A 9,957-nucleotide genomic window follows, 5' to 3' on the forward strand; every position below is an offset into this window, starting at 1 on the left:
CCCAGTCTTTTACCAGGTTATTAGACATGTAGAGAATCTTCAATTTCTTCATTACGTGGATCCCTTTCAACTTCTCAATAAAATTGTACGAGATCCACAGTTCTTCTAATGTATCCCCTACTGCCTCCTGAAAAAGAACAAAGTTTGATTTACATGCTTATGTTTAACCTTTTCTTTCTGTCTCCTTCTTTATAAAGATACAGATAACGGCTTTAAAGTAAACTAAGACTCTGCCTGTCTATTGTAGAAGAGCTAATAGTTGTGTCGGAGGTTATTTTTTCTCATTAAGTGAGCCAAGTAGAACATTCTCTTCCCATCTTCACTAGTCTGAACTCTTCCTTCTCTGATTGTGCCACTAAAAAAAAAAAAAAAAATCCAAAACATAATACTTTACTAAGAATAGCCACTGAAATCACCAAGGGAAATGATAGCACTATCTTAATGGTATGGTTTTCAAATTCCATTCATATAAAGTATATTCATCCTTACAATATCTGCTTTAAAGCAGATAAGGCAGGTTATTTGATTTCTATTACAGAGGGATTAAGAGCTTTTTCTGAGAACACACTGCTATTAAATAATAGAGCTAGGGGCCGGGCGCGGTGGCTCACGCCTGTAATCCCAGCACTTTGGGAGGCCGAGGCAGGTGGATCACGAGGTCAAGAGATCGAGACCATCCTGGTCAACATGGTGAAACCTCGTCTCTACTAAAAATACAAAAAATTAGCTGGGCATGGTGGTGCATGCCTGTAATCCCAGCTACTCAGGAGGCTAAGGCAGGAGAATTGCCTGAACCCAGGAGGCAGAGGTTGCAGTGAGCCGAGATCGCGCCATTGCACTCCAGCCTGGGTAACAAGAGCGAAACTCCGTCTCAAAAAAAAATTGAGCTAGGTCTAAAATTCAGGGTCTTCCCCAACATTTATTATGATAATTTTCAAACATAAAAAAGTTGCTTTTGTTTTGTTTTAGTTTTGTTTGAGAGAGGGCCTTGTTCCATCACCCAGACTAGGGTGCAGTGGCACACTCAACAGCTAACTGCAGCCTCAACCTCCCCTGGGCTCAAGCAATCCTCTCACCTCAGCCTCCCTGGTAGCTGGGACTACAGGTGCACACTACCACATCTGGCTACTTTTTGTCTTTTTGGTAGAGATGGCATTTTGTAGAGATGTTGCCCAGGCTGGCCTTGAATTCCTGGACTCAAGGGATCTGCCTGCCTTGGCCTGCCAAAGTGCTGGGATTATAGGCATGAGCCACTGTGCCCATCCAACAATACAATTTCCTATATGCATTTGTAAGTAAAGATTTTAGTGAAGCAGTAAAATCTTGTAAGACAAGATTTTAGTGAAGCACTCTGGTGAATATCAGTGAGGAAAACCTGGCAAAGTTTGATGAATCAATTCAATGAAATCTATCGTTCAATAAACTGACTCAGGAATTAGACAATAACTGAACAGTCATTTAGCAAACTGGTCAGCCTCTGCATGTAAACAAATCATGTATCCCCCCAGTTTCTTATTCTGTAAAATGAAGAGATTGGCACAATGAGATACCATCTCATACCCATTAGGATGGCTACTATCAAAATCACAGAAAATAGTAAGTATTAGTGACGTTGTGGAGAAATTGGAACCTTGTACACAGTTGGCAGGGAGACAAAATGGTACAGCTGCTATGGAAAACAGTTTGGCAGTTCCTTAAAAAATTAAAACAGAATTATCATATGGTAATTGATATCACTCAACAGGGGATCCAGCCATTCCACTTCTGGGCATATATTCAGAAGAAATGAAAGCGGAGTCTCGAAATATTGGTACACCCACGTTCACAGTAGCAAATTCACAATAGCACAGTAGGTTAACTATAATTAACAATAATGCATACAGTCATGCAATGCATACCATTTCAATCAATGATTAACTCCATATACAATGGTGGTCCCATAAGATTGTAATAGGGCTGAAAGACTTCTATTGCCTAGTGATAACCCAGCAGTTATAATGTCATAGCACAAGGCGTTATTCATGTTTGTGGTGATATTAGTATAAAAATGTATGTATAACAACACATACATTTACGTATAATACATAATAATAATAAATGACAATATTACTGGTTTATATATTTACTATACTTTTTATGGTTATTTTAGAGTATACCCCTTCTACTTATTAAAAAAAAAAAAAAGCTAACTGTAAAACAACCTCAGGCAGGCCCTTCCGGAAGTATTCTAGAAAGAAAGCACTGATGTCATAGGAAATGACGACTCCATGTGTGTTATTACCCCTGAAGACCTTTCAGTGGGACAAGATGTGGAGTGGAAAACAGTGATGTTGACACTGGGTAGGCTTAGGCTAATGTATGTATTTGTGTCTTCATTTTTAACAAAAATGTGTAAAAAGTAAAAAAGATTTAAAAATAGGAAAAAGCTTATAGAAAGCTTATATAATAAGGATACAAAGAAAGAAAATATTTTCGTACAGCTATACAATGTGTTTGTGTTTCCAGCTGAGTGTTATTACAAAAAGTCAAAAAGTTAAAAAAAAATGGAAAAGTTTATAAAGTTAAAAAAGTTGACCAGTTGCAGTGGCTCACATCTGTAATCTCAACACTTTAGGAGGCCAAGGCAGGCAGATCACTTGAAGCCAGGAGTTTGAGACCAGCCTAGCCAACACAGAGAAACCCCATCTGTACTAAAAATATTAAAAAAAAAAAAAATTAGCCAGGCATGGTGTGAACACCTGATCCCAGCTACTTGGAAGGCTGAGGCAGGAGAATAGCTTGAACCCAGGAGGCAGAGGTTGCAGTGAGCTGAGATCAAGCCACCGTACTCCAGCCTGGGTGACAGAGTGAGACTGCCTCAAAAAAAAAAAAAAAGTTACAGTAAGCTAAGGTTAATTTATTATTGAAGAAAGAAAAACATATTATTTTAATTAATTTATTCATTTATTTAGAGGCAGAGTCTTGCTCTGTTGTCCAGACTGGAGTGCAATGGTGTGATCACAGCTCACTGCAAACTCAAACTTCTGGGCTCAAGCAATCCTCAGTTTCCTGATACCCAGGGACTAGTGTGTATCACCACACCCAACTAATATATATATTTTTTGTAGAGATGGGGGTCTCACTATGTCACCCATGCTTGACTCCAACTACTGACCTCAAGTGATCCCGCCGCCTCGGCCTCCTCAAGTGCTGGCATTACAGATGTAAGCCACTGTACCCAGCCAAAAACTTGCCTATAAATTAAGGGTAGCCTGTGTACAGTGTTTTATAAAATCTACAGTTGTGTACAGTAATGCCCTAGGCCTTCACCTTCACTCATCACTCACTCACTGACTCACCCAGAGCAACTTGCAGTCCTGCAAGTTCCATGTATGATAACTGCTCTACATACCTGTACCATTTCTTATATTTCACACTGTATTTTTACTGTACTTTTTCTATGTTTAGCTATACAAATACTTACCATTGTGTTCCAATTGCCTGCAGCACTCAGTACAGTAATATGCTGAACAGCTTTGTGGCCTAGGAGCAATAGGCTATACCATATAGCCCAGGGGTGTAGTAGGCTATACCATCTAGGTTTGTCTAAGCATACTCTATGACGTTCACACAACAACAAAATTGCCTAATAATGCATTTCTCAGAATATATTCCGGTCATTATGTGATGCATGACTGTATTTCAAAATAGCTGTAAGAGAAGATTTTGAATGTTCTCACTACAAAGAAATAATAAATTATTGAGTGATTGATGTGCTAATTACCTTGGTTTGATCATTACAGAATGTGTATATATATACATATATATATGTGTGTATCAAAACATCACACTGTCCCCTATGAATAGGTACAATATGGAACCTGCAATCAGCTTGCCAAGGTCTAACGTACAATGTGTTAATTTAAGAATTACTCAGAAATAAATCTATATAAGGCCTTATAGGAATTAAAACTACTGAATTCTACTGAAGGACATAAAAAATACGAATACATCTTCTTGTAAGATTCATTATTATAAAGATATAACTTCTTTCCAAATCAACTCACACATTTAATATTTAGGAGTTTTTCATACATGGAAAAGATGGGAGAGCAACACAACTTGTACAAAGTTTGCAACAATCTAAGTGTCTATCAGCAGTGGGGCGGCTAAATATATTAAAACTATGCATTGAGGAAAACAACAAGGTAGAACTTACTTGTGTGTGCTGAAATGGAATAATTTACCAGATGTATTAAGATAACTTGATAAAATGATTCTCAAGTTTCTCTGAAGCGTATGCTCATAAATATTTTGAAAAAAAGAGAGAGGACTTGTTTTAATAGATATAAAAACGCATTCTAAAGTTAAAGAAAATTAAAGCAGCATGATATTGAAGCTGAAATTTATAGAAAGAACAACAAACAGAAAGAAAGTGACTATCAAGGAACCTACCCATGCATATCCAGGAGTTTAGCAGGTGGCATTTCCAAACAGCAGGAAAAGGAGACTTTTCAATTAATGGCTAACCAATTAAAGAAGAAGAAGAAAAAAGACATGATACCTGCCTCGTGACACATGTAAAAATAAACTCCACATGGTTTAAAAGTATAGACTTAAAATTTTTAATTAAAAAAGAAAGGATAATACTATTTTTACAATCTAGTAGTTAGGACCGTCTATGTATAATACAAAACACTGAAACCACAAAGATTTGACTAACAAAAATTTTTAAATACCATTTGGCAACCATGAATAAGGTAAAAGGACAAGAGACAAATGAAGAAAATATATCAGTAATTTTGAAAACTGCATTAAATTTCAATATGGAACCTGCAATCAGATTGCCAAGGTCTGACTAATGTGACTTAAGTCCTATGCATCTTCCTCTTCTCTGCCCCGCCCACTTTCCTTCCACCCTCTCCTCCATTAGCTTCTTTTTTGTTTGTTTCTCCAATTATCTGTCAATGAACACTTAGGCTGTTTCCACCTTTTGGCTATGATAAATAATGCTGCTACAAACATGAGTGTATTTTTTTTGTTTGTATTTTTTAAGGGAAAAATAATCAGTATTTTAACAGAAATAGTATTAATAATATACACAAGATTTTTGGAAATCAATCAGTACAAACAAGTATAAAAAGAAAAGTCTTTCTCACTTTGTACCCCTAGCTCCCTTTCCCAGAAGTAACAGCCCTCACCAGAAATATTATATGCATATATGTGCATACAAATATTCACTTTGCTTTTTCTATACCTAATATATCTTGCAAATTATTCCATCTCAACACACATCTCAACACACACTATTCCACCTCATTGTTTTTCCTCAATGCATAGTATTTATTAATGTATTTAGCGAGCCCACTGCTGACAGACACTTAAGATTGTTGCAGTCTTTTGTACAAGCTATGTTACAGTGAAATACTTGCTCCACCATTTTTGTCCATGTATGAAAAACTCCTAAATATAGAATAGTTGGGGCAAAGTAAATATATATTGAATATTGTGATAGTTACTGACAAACTGCCTGTCTCAGCAACAGTGTTTAAGAATGCCTGTTCATAACTGTTACGCCAGTCACATTGTCTATGGGGTAGCACTGCTAAAAAAAAAAAAAAAAAAAAAAGAATACCTGCTCACTATACTTGAATACTTTACATAACTAAGCCTCGTTTCTTTACCTTAAAATAAGGATAACATTATCTACTTGTGAGCTGGAAATGAGATAATGCATGGAAAGAGCCTGCTGTGTAGTCAATAAAGATAACTACAATAATAATATAATAACATTTTCAATAATGGATATTAGGAATATTGAAGAGTACCTATCATTCAGTAAGAAAAAGATAAATCTAGTAGAAAAGTAGCTTAAAAATGTGTTTGGTCAATTTCCAAAAGATGAAGCCTAAATGATTAGTACATAGAAAGACGTTCAGCCAGGTGCAATGGCTCATGCCTTAAGTCCTAAGCACTTTGAGAGGCCAACATGAGCAGATTGCTTGAGCTCAGGAGTTCAAGACCAGCCTGGGCAACATGGTGAAACCATGTCTCTACCAAAAAAAAAAAAAAAAAATAGCCAGGTGTGGCGGTACATGCCTCTAGTCCCAGGTACTTGGAAGGCTGAGGCAGGAGGATCACTTAAGCCCAGGAGGTCAGGGAGGTTGCAGTGAGCTGAGATCATGCTACTACACTCCAGCCTGGGTGACAAAGTCAGATTGCTGTCTCACAAAAAGTATATATATAAAAATATATATTAATTATATTACATTATAAAATTTAATATAAAATTATATTAAATATTACATAAAAATATAAAGAAAAGACATTCAAAGTCACAACTGACTAGACAATGGAAATTAAAATAACACAGTACCTGCCACGAATAGTGGCCCACAGTCCCAGCTACTCAGGAGACTTGAGGCAGGAGGGTCACTTAAGCCCAGGAGTTTGAGTCCTGCCTGGGCAACATAGAGAGACCCTGTCTCAAAAAAAAAAAAAAAAAGTCAACAATAGCACCAGACTCCATTTTGCATATCGTATTGGCAAATGTTAAAAATATGAATACTACTCAATGATGTTGAGGGTGGAGGGGATAATCCTCATCCATGTACCAGTGATGGAAACAGAAATTAGCATTAGCATTGTGGGAACAATTTGAGGTACCTATCAAAAATTTAAATGCACAAAAATATCCTCAGCTTTTTGACTTTAAAAAATCTATCCCATCATATGTAAACACAAAACTAACTTCTGAGAGACAAAGATGTTCATTGCAGCATGATTTGCAATAGCAAGAAAAGAAAAAGGAAGAAATTGAGAGAGCAAGAGAGAAAGGGCACTCACACTCCTTACCCAGAAAAAAAAAACCTGGAAATAATCTAAATGCCAGAAGTATAGGAATAGTTAAATACATTATTGTATACTGACACTGTGGAAAACTATACAGCTATTTTTTAAAGTATTAAATCTGCATGTATTGACATTGAAGGATATTATTGATATATTATTGAATGAAAAAGCTAAATTATAGGAAAAAATGCCTTGTACACTATCAAACAATATGGCTCACATACACACACATGCGCGCACATGCGCACACACACACACATACACACACACACACAGAGTTATTTATTTGTATATGCACAGAAAAGATTTTAAAGTCTAGAAACCAATAAAATTTTTGTTACTTCATGGAGCTGGCAGGGAGAGGAAGGTAGAAAGACAAAAGATTTTCATAGCATATTTCATATGTTTATAAGTTGCTTGATTTGTTTTTGCAATGAACATGTAACTTTTAGAATTAAAAAGAATTTTCGTGTTTTTTTTTTTGAGACAGAGTCTTGTTCTGTCACCCAGGCTGGAGTACAGTGGGCATGATCACGACTTACTGCAATCTCGACCTCCCAGGTTCAAGTGATTCTCGTGCCTCAACCTCCCTAGTAGCTGGGATTACAGGTATGTGCCACCACAACTGGCCTAGAATTAAAATTTTAACTTAAGTAATAGTTGTGTAATTGTAATAAAACATATTGAGTCACTCAATAAATACAGAGTGTCTACTATATGTATCAAGCAGTATTGTAGATGCTAATTAACAAAGCTGAAATGGCCAGGCACTCACAATGGCTCATGCCTGTAATCCCAGCACTTTGGGAGGATGACGTAGGAGTATCACTTGAGGCCAGGAGTTCAAGACCAGCCTGGGCAACATAGTGAGAATTTATCTCTACAAAAATTTTTTTAAAAAATCAGCTGGGCAAGGTGGTGCACACCTGTAATCTCATCTATTCACCTATAGTCCCAGCTTCCTAGGAAGCTGAGGAGCAAGGATTGCTGGAGCCCAGGAGTTCAAGATCACAGTGAGCTATAATCATGCCACTGCACTCCAGCCTGGGTGACAGAGTGAGACCCTGTCTCTAAGCAAACAAAAATCAAAACTGACATGGTCATTAGGATATGTGTGTGTGTGTGTGTGTGTGTGTGAGAGAGAGAGAGAGAGAGAGAGAGAACAAACAAGAATTTCAGATAATAATGAGTAACATGAAAAAATAAAATTACAACTGGTAAAAGTTTTACACAGCCAGGCGTGGTGGCTCAGGCTTGTAATCCTAGCACTTTGGAAGGTCAGGCAGGTGGACTGCTTGAGCTCAGGAGTTCAAGACCAGCCTGGGCAACATGGTGAGACCCCTACCAAAAATACAAAACAATTAGCCAAGTGTGATAGCATGTGTCTTTGGTCACAGCTATTGGAGAGGCTGAGGTGGGAGGATTGCTTGAGCCATGAGGCAGAGGTTGCAGTGAGCCAAGATAACGCTATGACATTCCAGCCTGGGCGACACAGTGAGACCCTGGTTCAAAAAAATAAAGATTTACTCCACCGGGCATGGTGGCTCATGCCTGTAATTCCAGCACTTTGGGAGGCTGAGGCAGGAGCATTGCTTAAGCCCAGAAGTTTGAGATCAGCCTGGGCAACATAGTGGGACCCCATCTCTACAAAAAATTAAAATATTAGCTGGGTGTGATGGTGCACACCTGTGGCCCCAGCTACTCAGGAGGCTGAGGTGGGAGGATGGCCTGAGCCCAGGAGGTCAAGGTTGCAATGAGCTGTGATTGTACCATGCATTCTAGCCTGGGTGACAGAGTGAGACCTTGTCTAAAACAAAAACAAAAACAAAAACATTACTGCTTAGAGAGCCACTTTAGATATAGGGTGATTGGGTCACCTTTAAGGATATGATCTCTGAGCTGAGATGTGAAGGTTAAGAAGGAGACCACATAGTGGAAATCCATGGTAATAGAGTTTTAAGACAGAAGGAACTGCAAGTACTAAGATCCTCAGGTGGGAATGAACTGTGCATGGTAAAGGAACAGAAAGAAGGCCCGTCACTAGAGATTATCAACTAGGAGAAGAGAAACATGAAATGAGATCAGAAAGAAAGGCAAAGGCCAGATCATATATACAAATGGGCTTATAATGTACCTTAATAATTTTCTTGAGTAGTTTTAAATAAACCCTTTTTCTTCAACTTAACATTCCATGTTTCACACACTACAATAATCATCTTCAATTTACTAAGATCACTATTTAAAACATGCTATGAGGCAGGTGTGTCTAAATGAATAAGTCATCTAGTATGTGAACCTATTTGAAGCCGAGTATCCACATCCCTAAGCAGCTTTCATTTTCTTTTATGCAGTGCTATGGCACAATCATAGTTCACTGTAAACTCAAACTCCTAGGCTCAAGCAATCCTTCTGCCTCAGCCCCCCAAGTAGCTGGGACTATCATGCTGGCTAATTTCTTTTTAAATTTTCAATAGAGACAAGGTCTTTCTATGTTGCCCAGGTAAACTCCTGGCCTCATGTGATCCTCCCACTTTGGCCTTCTAAGTGGTGGGATTACTGGCATAAACCACTGTGACTAGCCATAGCTTTATTTTTATTTAGTCTGCACATAAGTAATAAAGCTTTTGGACACACACCCCACATTACATCCTGGAAAGAAAACTATTGAGTATCATTGATAGGAGTGTATAGAAAGTGAAGATATCTAAAACAAGTGATGGTTTAGCCAGATAGCATCTTAATACATGCCTTTAATCCTATATTTACAATTTGTTTGTGGTCTCTGGGTATTTATTTTATTTTAATGGAAGAAATTACATACTATAGCATTACTTGAGCATTTGGGATTCTACAAGGGATTCCATAAATACCTGGTGGAACATCAAGTACATATTAATACTAAACATTCTGGAGTACATTTATCTGCAAACTATTCCTTTATAGGTAACTCAAAGTTAAATTCAGCCTGAAATATAATAAATTCTGAATTTCCGTATTAAAATTTATTGGGAAGGGAAAAGGAGTCAGGGCCATACAAAATTTCAGTAAGTTTAAGAATTATTTAGCCGGGCACGGTGGCTCAAGCCTGTAATCCCAGCACTTTGGGAGGCCGAGGTGGGTGGATCA

The 9,957-nt window shown here is 37.7% G+C and overlaps 1 protein-coding gene across 2 annotated transcripts in view; it reads right to left on the bottom strand.

Moving 5' to 3' along the window:
- The window catches only part of DNAL1 (dynein axonemal light chain 1), a 43,555-nt gene that overhangs the window by 11,188 nt on the left and 22,410 nt on the right, over positions 1 to 9,957 (bottom strand). For both annotated transcript variants that reach the window (XM_017528704.2, XM_037738560.1), the window contains exon 5: positions 2 to 127. In XM_017528704.2, coding sequence (XP_017384193.2) covers positions 2 to 127 — 126 coding nt within the window. The remainder of the gene's footprint in view (position 1; positions 128 to 9,957) is intronic.

This window comes from Cebus imitator, unplaced genomic scaffold, assembly GCF_001604975.1.
Source record: "Cebus imitator isolate Cc_AM_T3 unplaced genomic scaffold, Cebus_imitator-1.0 Scaffold54, whole genome shotgun sequence".
NCBI classification, from domain to species: domain Eukaryota; kingdom Metazoa; phylum Chordata; class Mammalia; order Primates; family Cebidae; genus Cebus; species Cebus imitator.